At 39.0% G+C, this 17393-nt stretch overlaps 1 protein-coding gene across 1 annotated transcript in view; it reads left to right on the top strand.

Annotated features, from left to right (window-relative positions):
- The window catches only part of wls (Wnt ligand secretion mediator), a 79584-nt gene extending 68685 nt beyond the window's left edge, over positions 1 to 10899 (top strand). Inside the window, exons 10-12 of the mRNA XM_062023462.1 lie at positions 1664 to 1747; positions 1813 to 1981; positions 10181 to 10899. Of these exons, the coding sequence (XP_061879446.1) occupies positions 1664 to 1747; positions 1813 to 1981; positions 10181 to 10290 (363 nt within the window). The 3' untranslated portion in view covers positions 10291 to 10899. The remainder of the gene's footprint in view (positions 1 to 1663; positions 1748 to 1812; positions 1982 to 10180) is intronic.
- The last annotated feature ends 6494 nt before the right edge of the window (positions 10900 to 17393 follow it).

Genomic DNA, 17393 nt, shown 5'->3' with positions numbered 1-17393 from the left:
TTTTAATGCTAGACATAGGGAGACCCCAAAATATTAGTTACAGTAATTGAGAAGAGACGTAACGAACGCATAAATAATGATCTCAGCGTCGCTGGTGGACAAAATGGGACAAATTTTAGCGATATTACGGAGATGAAAGAAGGCTGTTTTAGTAACACTCTTAAAGGCCTACTGAAAGCCACTACTACCGACCACGCAGTCTGATAGTTTATATATCAATGATGAAATCTTAACATTGCAACACATGCCAATACGGCCGGGTTAGATTAGTAAAGTGCAATTTTAAATTTCCCGCAAAATATTCTGCTGAAAACGTCTCGGTATGATGACGTTTGCGTGTGACGTCACGGATTGTGCGGACATATTGGGACAGCATTGTGGCCAGCTATTAAGTCGTCTGTTTTCATCGCAAAATTCCACAGTATTCTGGACATCTGTGTTGGTGAATCTTTTGCAATTTGTTTAATGAACAATGAAGACAGCAAAGAAGAAAGCTGTAGGTGGGAAGCGGTGTATTAGCGGTTGGCTGCCGCAACACAACCAGGAGGACTTTGAGTTGGATAGCAGACGCGCTACCGTGAGTACGCAGCTTTGGCTTCCAAACATTTGATCGCTTGCCCGTACGTGCGTGCCGCTATGTGCATGTCACGTACGTAACTTTGGGGAAATATATGTGCTGTATGAACTTTAAGGAGGTGAACGGTACTTTGGGCTGTGGGATTGAGTGTGTTGTGCGGGTGTTTGAGTTGTATTGGTGGGTTATATGGACGGGAGTGGGGAGGTGTTTGTTATGCGGATTAATTTGTGGCATATTAAATATAAGCCTGGTTGTGTTGTGGCTAATAGAGTATATATATGTCTTGTGTTTATTTACTGTTTTAGTCATTCCCAGCTGAATATCAGGTCCCACCCGCTTCTCACAGCATCTTCCCTATCTGAATCGCTTCCACTGCCCTCTAATCCTTCACTCTCACTTTCCTCATCCACGAATCTTTCATCCTCGCTCAAATTAATGGTGTAATCGTCGCTTTCTCGGTCCGAATCGCTCTCGCTGCTGGTGGGAATGATTGTAAACAATGTGCAGATGTGAGGAGCTCCACAACCTGTGACGTCACGCTACTTCTGGTACAGGCAAGGCTTTTTTATCAGCGACCAAAAGTTGAGAACTTTATCGTCGATGTTCTCTACTAAATCCTTTCAGCAAAAATATGGCAATATCGCGAAATGATCAAGTATGACACATAGAATGGACCTGCTATCCCCGTTTAAATAAGAACATTTCATTTCAGTAGGCCTTTAATGTGTGACTCAAATGAGAGAGTTGAGTACTCTTAAAGGTACTCTCAAATGTGCGACGCACTGAGAGCCTAGTACGTGACCTGCTACGTGGCGAGGGAACACTGAGAGCGTAGTACGTGACCTGCTACGTGGCGAGGGAACACTGAGGGCGTAGTACGTGACCTGCTACGTGGCGAGGGAACACTGAGAGCGTAGTACGTGACCTGCTACGTGGCGAGGGAACACTGAGAGCATAGTACGTGACCTGCTACGTGGCGAGGGAACACTGAGAGCATAGTACGTGACCTGCTACGTGGCGAGGGAACACTATACATCTTGACTGTGCACTTTGACTCAAGTTCTAAGACCCCCCCTCCTTTTGAAGGGTTTGATTTTCAGGTTCAAGTTCCTCATGCTGGTCACTCTGGCCTGTGCTGCCATGACGGTCATCTTCTTCATCATCAGCCAGGTGAGTGTCATCATGTATTCGCCAGAGCCGTCGGACAACAAGAAGTGTACTTGCAACCTGTCCAGGTGAACGAGGGCCACTGGCACTGGGGGGACCACACAGTGCAGGTGAACAGCGCCTTCTTCACTGGCATCTACGGAATGTGGAACCTGTACGTGTTTGCCATCATGTTCCTCTACGCCCCCTCTCACAAGCGATACGGCGACGACCAGTCAAGCGCTCAGTGCATCACTGGTAACTATGACAACCATTTCTACACAGATGTGTGAAATTCTTTTCTCCAAGGCTAATTCGGCACCATTTGGTATTGATTATTTTCCATTGCCAAAGGTACTATGCAGTGTTTCCCACACATTCATTTATTTGTTGCGGCCCGCCACGAAAAAATTAAGGCCGCCACAAAAAAATGTTTTTTTAATTTTAATTTTAATTTTAATTTTATTTTTTTTGGTCCTGTCCAGCTTCTCAGGCAAATCATATAGTTGATGTAGATGCCCATATCAGCTGTTCAGATTTACTTTACAAAAGAGAAGTGTAGGATCACAATTTTTGGAGCTCTTTGTTCAGTGGATCAGATGTTTGATGAAGCTCTGTGTCTATCTACCACCACTACTGTTTTCTGTTTATTTGTTACTGACTGTGGCAGGACACCTCTGCCTCTGTTTCACTTTATGTTGCTGGTAAATAATATGGTTGTAGTAGTAGGCTAAAGTTAAATTATTTAGTATGCACTAATTAAAGGGGCAGAGCTTTAAGAGACATTTTAGCTTTTATATTTTTATAAGATATATTTTTGTAAGAACCACAATTAATAAATATATTTCAGTGAATAACTTATTGTTCAAAAATATGTACATAAAGTGTTGTAATTATATTGTAAAATGGATGGATGGATGGATGGACGTTTAAAACAAAACTGTTATTATTAATTAGTAAGTATACATTTTTTGAGCCTTTTTAGAGAAAATCATATCATTGTAGTAAATTATGCAAATGACTAAATGATGTCATGGTGGCCACGCCCCCACCGCCACAGGTATCTTGGCAGTTTATGGGAAACACTGCTATGAGATACTAGTACCTGGTCAGAGGTGGGACTCTATTAAATACTGCTGCTGTGGATGCTGCAGTATTACATGCCAGTCCCGTCTTGCACAAAGGACGGTCTATTTATGGCCTGCAAGCACATGACTAGTAATTAGGCAACACGGGAGACAGCGCTCAATTTACTTGTCATTTTTTGAAATGGAAAGGAAAGTAAACTAAAGGGAAGTAGAGTTAAGCTTAGCCAGGAAGAAAGCGGCATTATTAAGCATCAAATATGTTTAAAAGTACATTTGGGTATGAATAAAAATCCAAATGAGACATTTTTTTTGAATGCTTTAAATCAGGGATGTCAAACTGGTTTTCATTGAGGGCCACTGGCAGTTTTGGCTGCCATCAGAGGGCCGCTTGTAACAGTGAATAATGTATGAATTTGCCTCTGGATTTCATTATTAATTATATACACTACCGTTCAAAAGTTTAGGGTCACATTGAAATGTCCTTATTTTTGAAGGAAAAGCACTGTACTTTTCAATGAAGATAACTTTAAACTAGTCTTAACTTTAAAGAAATACACTCTATACATTGCTAATGTGGTAAATGACTATTCTAGCTGCAAATGTCTGGTTTTTGGTGCAATATCTACATAGGTGTATAGAGGCCCATTTCCAGCAACTATCACTCCAGTGTTCTAATGATACAATGTGTTTGCTCATTGGCTCAGAAGGCTAATTGATGATTAGAAAACCCTTGTGCAATCATGTTCACACATCTGAAAACAGTTTAGCTCGTTACAGAAGCTACAAAACGGACCTTCCTTTGGGCAGATTGAGTTTCTGGAGCATCACATTTGTGGGGTCAATTAAACGTTCAAAATGGCCAGAAAAAGAGAACTTTCATCTGAAACTCGACAGTCTATTCTTGTTCTTAGAAATGAAGGCTATTCCACAAAATTGTTTGGGTGACCCCAAACTTTTGAACGGTAGTGTACATTGTTTTAAGTAGACTGATTTTACAGTAAAAACTTTACATTTACAAAATCTTACTGTAAAATATAGTTGTTGTTTTTTTTTAAACAACATTTTACGGTATATGGAAAAACTGTACCACTGCTTTTTGCAGGGGCGTTTACGGAAAAAGCTGGCAGCTTAGTTGCCATTATATTGTTAATGGAAAAACAGTACAAGTTCTTTTTTTTAATTCTGGCAACTTAGCTGCCAGTTTTTCTACCGTAAAAACAAAAACCGTAGATTTTACAGTCAACAACTGGCAGCTCAGTCAACAGAATTTTAACGCCAAAAAAAGTACCCTCTTTTTCGGACTATTATAAGTCGCAGTTTTTTTCATAGTGTGGCCGGGGGTGCGACCTATACTCAGGAGCGACTTATGTGTGAAATTGTTAACACATTACCCTAAAATATCAAATAATATTATTTAGCTCATTCACGTAAGAGACTAGACGTATAAGATTTCATGGGATTTAGCAATTAGGAGTGACAGATTGTTTGGTAAACGTATAGCATGTTCTATATGTTCTAGTTATTTGAATGACTCTTACCATAATATGTTACGTTAACATACCAGGCACGTTCTCAGTTGGTTATTTATGCCTCATATAACGTACACTTATTCAGCCTGTTGTTCACTATTCTTTATTTATTTTAAATTGCCTTTCAAATGTCTATTCTTGGTGTTAAGTTTTATCAAATAAATTTCCCCCAAAAATGCTACTTATACTCCAGTGCGACTTATATATGTTTTTTTCCTTCTTTATTATGCATTTTCGGCCGGTGCGACTTATACTCCGGAGCGACTTATACTCCGAAAAATACGGTAGTAGTTTTTTTTCCAATTTACAGTAATATGCTGTAAAGAACAATGTACAATTTATTGTAATTTTTATGAATTTGATGGGTAGTTTGCTGTAAAGTTAAGTATTTTTATTTCGACAAAAACATGTTTGGAAAGTATGATAGTATACTGTAATGTTTTTTGTAATATTGGATACTATTAAAGTTTAAAAATCATGCAATTTTAAGCAGTACATATATTTTTTCTGTCAAAATGGAAAAAAATCAATGACATTTAGTGAGAAAATATTAAGTACTTTGACATGTGTTTGCGGGCTAGATAAAATGATGTCCCGGGCCAGATCTGGCCCCCGGGCCTTGAGTTTGACACCAGTGCTTTAAAGGCTCACTCTGTGTGATCTATTTCAGATGTTCTAACTCTATTTCAGATGTTTTAACTGTAAACACAATTGGGAAAATTGATTTATTTGGCATTGAATTTAACTGAAGGAAAAAAATCTTTAGGCTTTTAACACCCCCAAAAATACCGTACTTTCCGAGCTATAAAGTCCACCGGTATTCAAGCCACAACTACCAAATTTTTGAACAAATAAATAGATTTTTATAATAGCCGCACCGGACCAGGAGCCGCAGATACATACCGGTACTAAATATTTTATAAATGTTTATTTACATACCTTAATTGTTTCCAAACGGTGTCTGTAACACGGCAGTAAACCGGCTGATTAAACAAAACAGAAGTCATTGTCATGGACCTACTAGCTGTGCAAGCTAGCTCTCCAATTAGATTAACAGACTCAATAATTCCACGGTGACGTTTTGGTGGATTTACTTAAGAATTTGTAAAACAAACAATACAAAAAGAATATAAGTTAATAATACTAACACAGACACTCATAGACGTGTTAGGATATTAGCTAATGCTACCAACGCTAGCTCGATTACATTACGATGCTGATATGCATTTAAACACTCCTACAGACATCACACATGGGACGGTTTAGTAAGTAAGAATTGTTTTAGTTGTATTGTAAAACTTGCAAACGCTGCTTGGAGTGATGACTGAAGAATCCATACGAGTAGATACGCTATGGACGGATATGGTGCGTCCCATTTGTTCTGGGAAGTCTGAATTTAAGTTACTAGTCGGAATTTCAACTGGAACACTCCTGGAGGTCTGATTTCTGACTCGGAAAGTCAGAATATTCTCACCATCCCTGAGTTTGTTTCTGTAATATCCGTTTTTATCACTTCTGATTAGTTTTTGTTGCAGTGAATCAGCCATATACGATGTGTTGTTGGACGTTAATTTATGATAACGTTACTGTGGTGTCAGCTAGATGTGTTTCACGTGGTATATACGCTGTACGTCGCTAGCAATAACGTCTTTATTTCTTCCTTATCTACTGTGCTTGAAGGTTGTAGAAAGAGTCCATATTTTCTCATAAGTTGTTTAAATTCAGACAAGGCAAGCGCAAAAACAGCTCTCGCGGGTGTGGCAATCTTGATTTCCGTCCTTGTAACTGGAACGCTCACAGCCCATCTTTGGCGTCATTCCCAGCTCCAACTTCCGAGGTAAATGGAACGTGCAGCGTTATACTTCCGGTTCTAGGCATTAAAACAGGAAGTACGTGTTCTACCCGCAGCACCTGCAGTGAGCAACATCTTCCAAAAGTTGGCGCTATTGCACAGACAATAACGCACCTTTTCAGTGTTGAATGCAAAACATTGTATTCAACACAGAAAAGTCTTAAATTAGCTGCACCGTTTAATAAGCTGCAGGTGTCAAAGCGTAGGAAAAACGTAGCGGCTTATAGTCCGAAAAAATACGTTGTGTAAAACTACAGTAGTAGGAGTTTCCAATTTTTGAGGGGCTTGAGACTTGAGTTCGAACGTCTTCTTTGGCTCAAAGAACGGTAACAGTGAAGATGGTGAAGGGTTTGAAACCGGGATATTCAACTGAATTGTTATGGGGGCCACATTTTCAGAAAGCTAAGGGGCTGGGCTGGACTTCTTCCCCTCACTGTTAGTTGTATGTTCTATGTATCAGAGAACCAGCATCCTCTACAGTAGACATTTCATTATGCTCTATTTATTTTGTCCCGGCTACAGGAGCGTTCTGATGTTTTTAAGGATCTTTTGCACAATACAAAGCTAGTCAAAGATCATCTATATGACAGCACTCTAGTGTTTTGAAGAATCTGCTGCAAAACACAAGTTTTTTTTAAAAACTTAACTCTCTGGCCACCAATTGACTAGCCCGAATGATGAAAAAAAGGGGACTTAAAGTTGAAACTTGAGGAACACCACTAGTATAACTAAAGACTTTGCAAAAAAAAAAGCTATTCAAAGATCATCTCTATGACAGCACTATAGTGTTTGTAAGAATCTGCTGCAAAACACAAGTCTCTCGAGCCACAAGTTGAATAGCCCAAATGATAGAAAAAATGGGACTTAAAGTTGAACCTTGAAGAACTCCACTAGTATAACTAAAGATGTTGCAAAAAAAAAAAAAGATATTCAAATATCATCTCTATGACAGCACTCTAGCAGTTGTAAGAATCTGCTGCAAAACACAAGTTGTTTTTTTAACTGAACTTTCTGGCCACCAGTTGAATAGCCCAATTTAGGGGAAAAAAGGGGACCTAAAGTTGAACCTTGAGGAATACCACTAGTATAACTAAAGATGTTGCAAAAAAAAAAAGCTATTCAAATATCATCTCTATAACAGCACTGTAGCGTTTGTAAGAATCTGCTGCAAAACACAAGTCTCTTGGGCCACCAGTTGAATAGCCCAAAGTTGAAAAAAGGGGACCTAAGGTTGAACCTTGAGGAACACCACTAGTATAACTAAAGATGTTGCAAAAAAAGCTATTCAAAGATCATCTCTATTACAGCACTCTAGCGTTTGTAAGAATCAGCTGCAAAACACACGGGTTTTTTTTAAACTGAACTTTTAGGCCACCAGTTGAATAGCCCAAATGATGAAAAAAAGGGCACCTAAAGTTGAACCTTGAGGAACACCACTAGTATAACTTAAGATGTTGCAAAAAAAAGCTATTCAAAGATCATCTCTATGACAGTACTTTAGCGTTTGTAAGAATCTGCTGCAAAACACAAGTCTCTCCGGCTACAAGTTGAATAGCCCAAATGATGACAAAAGGGGACCTAAAGTTGAACATTGAGGAACACCACTAGTATAACTAAAGACGTTGCAAAAAAAAAGCTGTTCAAAGATCATCTCTATGACAGTACTCGAGTGTTTGTAAGAATCTGCTGAAAAACACATGTTGTTTTTTAACTGAACTCTCTGGCCACCAGTTGACTAGCCCGAATGATGAAAAAAAGGGGACCTAAAGTTGAACCTTGAGGAACACTACTAGTATAACTTAAGATGTTGCAAAAAAAAAAAAGCAATTCAAAGATCATCTCTATGACAGCACTCTAGCGTTTGTAAGAATCTGCTGCAAAACACAAATCTCTCGGGCCACCAGTTGAATAGCCCAAATGATGACAAAAAAGGGATCTAAAGTTGAACCTTGAGGAACACCACTAGTATAACTAAAGATGTTGCAAAAAAAAAAAAAGCTATTCAAAGATCATCTCTATGACAGCACTCTAGTGTTTGTAAGAATCTGCTGCAAAACACAAGTCTCTCCGGCCACAAGTTGAATAGCCCAAGATGAAAAAAAGAGGACCTAAAGTTGACCCTTGAGGAACACAACTAGTATAACTAAAGATGTTGCAAAAAAAGCTATTCAAAGATCATCTCTATTACAGCACTCTAGCGTTTGTAAGAATCAGCTGCAAAACACACGGGGTTTTTTTTAACTGAACTTTTAGGCCACCAGTTGAATAGCCCAAATGATGAAAAAAAGGGCACCTAAAGTTGAACCTTGAGGAACACCACTAGTATAACTAAAGACGTTGCAAAAAAAAGCTGTTCAAAGATCATCTCTATGACAGTACTTTAGCGTTTGTAAGAATCTGCTGCAAAACACAAGTCTCTCCGGCTACAAGTTGAATAGCCCAAAGGTGAAAAAAGGGGACCTTTGATTGATTGATTGAAACTTTTATTAGTAGGTTGCACAGTGAAGTACATATTCCGTACAATTGACCACTAAATGGTAACACCCCAATAAGTTTTTCAACTTGTTTAAGTCGGGGTCCACTTACCGTAATTTCCGGACTATAAGCCGCTACTTTTTCCCCTTGTTCTGGTCCCTGCGGTGCGGCTTATTTACGGCCTGTTCTTCTCCGACACCGACGAAGAGTATTTCGGTGGTTTTAGTACGCAGGAGGAAGATGATGACACAATGATTAAAGACTGACTTTTCATATACCGGTAGGCTGGTTATTTTGATAACGTACAGGCGAGCACTTTGTATTACTTTGCACCGTTGTATTATTTGTACTCTGCACGAATGCTGTTCGCCATGTCAAAGATGTGAAAGTTTGATTGAATGATTGAAAGATTTATTGTTAATAAATGGGACGCTTTGCGTTCCCAAACAGTCATCTCTGTCCCGACAATCCCCTCCGTGGTAGCAGGAACCCCTTTATACTACGGTAATTACACATCAAAACCCTGCGGCTTATAGTCGGGTGCGGCTTATACAGGTATAAGGAGCAATCTGTATTTTCCCCTAAATTTAGCTGGTGCGGCTTATAGCCAGGTGCGGCTTATAGTCCGGAAATTACGGTAAATTGATTCATGATACAGATATATACTATTTTCATAATACAGTCATCACACAAGTTAATCATCAGAGTATATTCAATGAATTATTTACATTATTTACAATCCGGGGTGTGGGATATGGAGGGGGGGGGTTTAGAATTGGTTGGTATCAACAATTCAGTCATCAACAATTGCATCATCAGAGAAATGAAAAAAGAAAAAAAAGCTATTCAAAGATCATCTCTATGACAGCACTTTAGCGTTTGTAAGAATCTGCTGCAAAACACAAGTCTCTCGGGCTACAAGTTGAATAGCCCGAATGATGAAAAAAAGGGGACCTAAAGTTGAACCTTGAGGAACACCACTAGTATAACTGAAGACGTTGAACTAATAACTGACTGTGTCTGAAGTAAACGAGCTACAGCAACACATTAGTTAAATGAATCACATTTTGAGAACAATGTGTAGCTACCAAAAAGGAGAGGACTTAAAGGGGTGCCTTGAGGAACACCTCGGGTATGTAAACGATACGTTTGGACCAAAGTGTTCTGTTTGCTAGCAAGTTTCAAATGTCAATGCAAGCATCTGCCAATGTGTTTACAGTGGTCCAAGTTCTTCTACACAACTGGAACACTCTCGTGTTTTAGGAATTTGCTGCAAAAATGTTTGTCTCCCAAGTTTTGAACTCGGGGCCCGTTTATTAGCCCTGGTTTAGAAGTCATGAAAAGCGTGCGTCTCCGGAGTTATTTATCAAAATGCATTTTTGGAGGCTTTCCCAAAAGTCCATCAAGCATGCAGTCTCCCATGTTCCAACCACTGTTGATTTACTCCTTCATTTCTGCTGAGTCGACGTCCTCGTCCCTCCAATATCTTCACGCCAAGTGTCCGTTTGTGCAGGAGACGCCGGGGCGTCCAGCGGGGAGGACATCCAGTTGACCACGACCATCACTCATGTCGACGGTCCCACTGAGATCTACAAGATGACGGGCAAAGAGGCCCAAGAATAGATCAACGACTGCAGTTTATCACCGAGTGTTCCAACGAGCCCCTTTCCTTCCACGGGGCCCACTCGTGCACCCACTTCCCCTTCATCCTTGCTGCCTGTTCATTTCATTCTACACACCATGCTTTTGTGTACAGTGTCGGTAAATGTTGCACAACTCCTTGGACACCAAGTTGGACACTTGAACGCGTTTTTATGGGCAAAGGCGGTCGAGGAAATCATCGGTGAGAAAAGTCGCATCAAGTTGCATCAAGCGGCAGTCTGCACTGAAGTTGAACTGTTTGCTAAGTCCTGAGCTGGTGATGGGAATGGACTTTATTTTGTATTTGTATTGCTACTTGGTTCAATTTGTATGTCCTGTTGCATTCTCGGTGAGGCAACACATCCTTTTCTTCCATAGAAAGTAGATCATGTGACGCACATCAGTAGTTTTTACATAACTGCGGAACATGCCCATTTGAGGAATTCACATTATTTGTGTTTTTATAGTGTTTTTTTAAACTTCAGAACAATGTATTCAGCTCTACCAATGTTGCCAGTAGTCTATTAAATGCCATGTTTGTGCTTTTTATTTTAATTTAAATAAACATGCTTTTACTTAACCTTTGGTGCAGACTTGTTTCAAATATTTGTCAGCTAACCAATTGAAAGCTAGCTTTGAGTAGCTCATAAAAATATGGTTATGGTTTTATTTCGAACATGCATACAGTTACAGGAGGGGTCGGCAACCCAAAACGTTGAAAGAATTGGACCAAAAATACAAAAAACTAGAGATGTATGCTTTAAAATGCAATATCGGAATTTATCGGTATTGGGTTTTTTTTTATTATCGGTATCGTTTTTTGTTGTTGTTGTTGTTTTTTAAATTTTTTATTAAATCAACATAAAAAACACAAGATACACTTACAATTAGTACACTAACCCAAAAAACCTCCCTCCCCCCTTTACACTCATTCACACTCATTCACACAAAAGGGTTGTTTCTCTCTGTTATTAATATTCTGGTTCCTACATTATATATCAAGATATATCAATACAGTCTGCAAGGGATACAGTCCGTAAGCACACATGATTGTGCGTGCTGCTGGTCCACTAATAGTACTAACCTTTAACAGTTAATTTTTACTCATTTTCATTAATTACTAGCTTCTATGTAACTGTTTTTATATTGTTTTACTTTCTTTTTTATTCAAGAAGATGTTTTTAATTTATTTATCTTATTTTATTGTATTAATTTTTTTAAAAAGGACCTTATCTTCACCATACCTGGTTGTCCAAATTAGGCATAATAATGTGTTAATTCCACGACTGTATATATAGGTATCGGTTGATATCGGTATCGGTAATTAAAGAGTTGGACAATATCGGAATATCAGATATCGGCAAAAAGCCATTATCGGACATCCCTACAAAAAACAAATCTGTCTGGAGCCGCAAAAAATTAAAAGCCGTATATAAGTTATAATAAATGCAACACATGACGTGTCTATATTAGCTATAATAGCCTACTATCAAAATGACTATTGTCGCAGGCTGAAGCAAATCTTCGTTGACAGAAATGTTGAAATTTAATATTTATTCTACACATTTTTACAACATTAGAAAACATTAGTAATGACCAAAGGTACAGATGTGTGTGTACAAGTTAAAGGGAACGACAGGCTGTCTTCTTTTAATAGATTTATTACAATCTTTGGCAAGCTTGATAATATTTGCTGTGGTCTGGAACAACATGGCATACAAACAACTATCTGAAATGCAGCCAATATTACATACAGATAATGTGTCATGAGACATGCAAAACTAAATTATATCATACTTGCCAACCCTCCCGTTTTTAGCGGGAGAATCCCGATATTCAGCGCCTCTCCCGACAACCTCCCGGCAGAGATTTTATCTCGACAAACTCCCGGTATTCAGCCGGAGCTGGAGGCCACGCCCCCTCCAGCTCAATGCGGACCTGAGACTGAGTGGGGACAGCCTGTTCTCACGTCCGCTTTCCCACAAAATAAACAACTTGCCTGCCCAAAGACGTCATAACATCTAGGGCTTTTATAGAGTGCACAACTGCGCACACAACAAGGAGACGAAGCAGAAGAACGAGGAAATTACAGACATGGCGGCCGAAATGATATACTCATCATGAACGGAGAAGTTAAACAGGACAATACTGCCATCTAATGGATAGCCACTGGAACACTGAAATTCAAGTATTTTTTTTTCTTTTTTCTATGTAAATAAAATAAAAATAAAAAATAAAAATATATAGCTAGAATTCACTGAAAGTCAAGTATTTCATACATATATATATATATATATATGTATGAAATATATATGAAATACTCGAGTTGGTGAATTCTAGCTGTAAATAACCACGCCCCCCCCCCCACCCCTCCCCCTCCCGATATTGGAGGTCTCAAGGTTGGCAAGTATGAAATTATATACAAAGAGGATAAACGTAAAGGATATTAAATGAGCTCAAATATACCTACAAATGAGGCATAATGATGCGATATGTACATACAGCTAGCCTAAATAGCATGTTAGCATTGATTAGCTTGCAGTCATGCACTGACCAAATATGCCTGATTAGCACTCCAACAAGTCAATAACATCAACAAAGCTCACCTTTGTGCATTCACGCACAGCATAAAACGTTTGGTGGACAAAATGAGACAAAGGAGTGGAAGATTTTACTTGTAAACAAACTGTTGCATCACAGTCCACACTATGGTGAGTTTAAGAACCGCCGAAATTAGTAGGGCAAAATGTTCGCCAAATACTCTCATCAGTGAAGCATACACACATATTAACACATTAAACAGTGGGCTTTCTAACAATTGGGAAGGTTTGTTTCATCTTTGTCCTCAAACAAAAAACACACTAAAACAAAAAAATATTTTCCCCCCATCTTTTTCCATTTTCGATCCTTTTTTAAAAATGCTCCAGGGAGCCACTAGGGCGGTGCTAAAGAGCCGCAAGTTGCAGACCCCCGAGTTAGTTACAGTTACGTCACGTATATCTAATTCCTCATTACGACATGTCTGAAAAGGAGTAGGAAGAAGCAGAGCTTATTAAATCATACCCTCCTTTTCATTCCATAGCCATTTTTCTTCCACATTTTGTTTACTCCCTGTGCTCAATTCTCGACACAAATTAAGTCAATAGAAAATGATCAATGGTGGTTCAAATGAGATTAATAAAATGATTCTCATTTTCAGAATATAATATATTTCATGACAAAATACTAACCCCCAAAAAAGCATCAAGACAATGTTAGTATGAACGAAGATCTGCTTCCTAAAAGTACAATGTAAATATCAGTCATATAAATGAAACACAATCTTTTATTTTTGGCAAAGTAGGTGGAATAATTTAAAAATGCTTTAATACAAAATGTGATTTGTGGATACCAACATTTTGACAATGTTCTGGCAAAAAAAAAAAAAAAGAGAGCTTATTCCCTCGGTTTTGGGGTGGTTTGACTCAGATGGTTTCTGGTTCGAATCCAGCTTCCGCCATCCTCGTCACTGCCATCGTGTTCTTGGGCAAGACACTCCGTAGTAGATAATGTGTTTCTCCATGTACAAACCCCGTTTCCATATGAGTTGGGAGATTGTGTTAGATGTAAATATAAACGGAATACCATGATTTGCAAATCCTTTTCAACCCATATTCAGTTGAATATGCTACAAAGACAACATATTTGATGTTCAAACTGATAAAAACAATTTTTTTTTGCAAATAATCATTAACTTAGAATTTGATGCCAGCAACACGTGACAAAGAAGTTGGGAAAGGTGGCAATAAATACTGATAAAGTTGAGGAATGCTCATCAAACACTTATTTGGAACATCCCACAGGTGAACAGGCAAATTGGGAACAGGTGGGTGCCATGATTGGGTATAAAAGTAGATTCCATGAAATGCTCAGTCATTCACAAACAAGGATGGGGCGAGGGTCACCACTTTGTCAACAAATGCGTGAGCAAATTGTTGAACAGTTTAAGAACAACATTTCTCAACCAGCTATTGCAAGGAATTTAGGGATTTCACCATCTACGGTCCGTAATATCATCAAAGGGTTCAGAGAATCTGGAGAAATCACTGCACGTAAGCAGCTAAGCCCGTGACCTTCGAGGCCTCAGGCTGTACTGCATCAACAAGCGACATCAGTGTGTAAAGGATATCACCACATGGGCCTCAGGAACACTTCAGAAACCCACTGTCAGTAACTACAGTTGGTCGCTACATCTGTAAGTGCAAGTTAAAACTCTCCTATGCAAGGCGAAAACCGTTGATCAACAACACCCAGAAAAGCCGTCGGCTTCGCTGGGCCTGAGATCATCTAAGATGAACTGATACAAAGTGGAAAAGTATTCTGTGGTCTGACGAGTCCACATTTCAAATTGTTTTTGGAAACTGTGGACGTCGTGTCCTCCGGACCAAAGAGGAAAAGAACCATCCGGATTGTTATAGGCGCAAAGTTGAAAAGCCAGCATCTGTGATGGTATGGGGGTGTATTAGTGCCCAAGACATGGGTAACTTACACATCTGTGAAGGCGCCATTAATGCTGAAAGGTACATACAGGTTTTGGAGCAACATATGTTGTCATCCAAGCAACGTTACCATGGACGCCCCTGCTTATTTCAGCAAGACAATGCCAAGCCACGTGTAACATCAACATGGCTTCATAGTAAAAGAGTGCGGGTACTAGACTGGCCTGCCTGTAGTCCAGACCTGTCTCCCATTGAAAATGTGTGGCGCATTATGAAGCCTAAAATACCACAACGGAGACCCCCGGACTGTTGAACAACTTAAGCTGTACATCAAGCAAGAATGGGAAAGAAATCCACCTGAGAAGCTTCAAAAATGTGTCTCCTTAGTTCCCAAACGTTTACTGAGTGTTGTTAAAAGGAAAGGCCATGTAACACAGTGGTGAACATGCCCTTTCCCAACTACTTTGGCACGTGTTGCAGCCATGAAATTCTAAGTTAATTATTATTTGCAAAAAAATAAATAAAGTTTATGAGTTTGAACATCAAATATGTTGTCTTTGTAGTGCATTCAATTAAATATGGGTTGAAAAGGATTTGCAAATCATTGTATTCCGTTTATATTTACATCTAACACAATTTCCCAACTCATATGGAAACAGGGTTTGTAAAACGCTTTGTGTCACTTCAATTTATGCGTAAAATAAACGAAACGTTGCAAAAATGAGTAGCTTTCTGCCATTTAAAAAGTAAAAGTAGCTCTCAGGAGAAACAAGGTTGGAGGCTCCTGTGTTGGGGCTTACAAAACTGCTGGTATAACAGGTTTGGACTGTAAACATGAATGTTTAGGTGAACACTGCCCCCTTCAGGCTCATAGTAGAACTGTTTAAATCTCCATGCGTCTGTCAATTGTAGACTGTACAACCGGAAGTTGTGCCACACAAAATGATACGATGGACCAATTTTGAGCAAAATGTGAATTACACTTAATACTGGCATCAATTAAGATCCAATATTGTAACTATTGGCGAGTACGTCTGTATGCTGGACATTGAATATTGTGGAGTGTTATTATTTATTTTATACACGTTTTTATTTATTTTATTTCTGCTTGTGTTTCTTTTATTTGGGTTTTTATCGTTGTATGTTTTTTTGATTCTGTAATATACATCCCCCTGGGCCTGAAATAAAATGACTACTCCTAATAATAATAATCATAATCAATAATCAATATCACAGGTGGCTTTTTTGCCGATACCCGATATTGTCCAACTCTTAATTACCGATTCCGATATCAACCGATACCGATATATACAGTCGTGGAATTAACACATTATTATGCCTAATTTTGTTGTGATGCATTAAACAATGTAACAAGGTTTTCCAAAATAAATCAACTCAACTTATGGAAAAAAATGCCAACATGGCACTGCCATATTTATTATTGAAGTCACAAAGTGCATTATTTTTTTAAACATGCCTTAAAACAGCAGCTTGGAATTTGGGACATGCTCTCCCTGAGAGAGCATGAGGAGGTTGAGGTGGGCGGGGTTGGTGGGGGCTGGGGGTGTATATTGTAGCGTCCCGGAAGAGTTAGTGCTGCAAGGGTTTCTGGGTATTTGTTCTATTGTGTTCATGTTGTGTTACAGTGCGGATGTTCTCCCGAAATATGTTTGTCATTCTTGTTTGGTGTGGGTTCACAGTGTGGCGCATATTTGTAACCGTGTTAAAGTTGTTTATACGGTCACCCTCAGTGTGACCTGTATGGCTGTTGACCAAGTATGCTTGCATTCACTTGTGTGTGTGAAAAGCCGTAGATATTATGTGATTGGGCCAGCACGCAAAGGCAGTGCCTTTAAGGTTTATTGGCGCTCTGTACTTCTCCCTACGTCCGTGTACCACTCCGTACAGCGGCGTTTTAAAAAGTCATACATTTTACTTTTTTTTTTCAAAATATTTTTATTGAATTTTGCAGACAATACAGCATGATGGATCATGGCAACAGCAAGTTGGAGTATCTGCACATTTTTCAATATGTAACATAACAAACCCCATCCCTTACAATACCCGCCCACTTAATTCCCAAGGTAATTGTCGCCTAGTGCCCACAACAAATATAGACACACATGAATATATGCAAACTTAGCTTCAATCTAACAAACTATATTGAGGTAAATAAAGAGTAAATAAGGTACAATAAATAAATAAATAATACATAAGATATACAATAAAATATAACGTAAAAGTAAATAAACACAAGGAATGAGGGTGGGGGGCCCCAAGTTTTATGGAAAGATGCCACAGACCCTTTCTGCGAGAACCGAAGCTTCTCTAATTGCAGACACCGCAAGACATCTTGTATACATTTTACTTTTTGAAACCGATAATTTCCGATATTACATTTTAAAGCATTTATCGGCCGATAATATCGGCAGTCCGATATTATCGGACATCCCTAATCACAGGAGGTTAGTGCTGACACAACGTAAATTGTAAGCGATGATATTACGGACCTTCGACCACTCAGGCGGTACTGCATCAAAAAGCGACATCAGTGTGCAAAGGATATCACCACATGCTCTGAGGAACATTTCAGAAAACCACTGTCAG

This window comes from Entelurus aequoreus, linkage group LG16, assembly GCF_033978785.1.
Source record: "Entelurus aequoreus isolate RoL-2023_Sb linkage group LG16, RoL_Eaeq_v1.1, whole genome shotgun sequence".
Classification (NCBI taxonomy): Eukaryota; Metazoa; Chordata; class Actinopteri; order Syngnathiformes; family Syngnathidae; genus Entelurus; species Entelurus aequoreus.
Note: the sequence above shows the minus strand (reverse complement) of the source record. Positions and strands in the feature narration are given on the sequence as shown.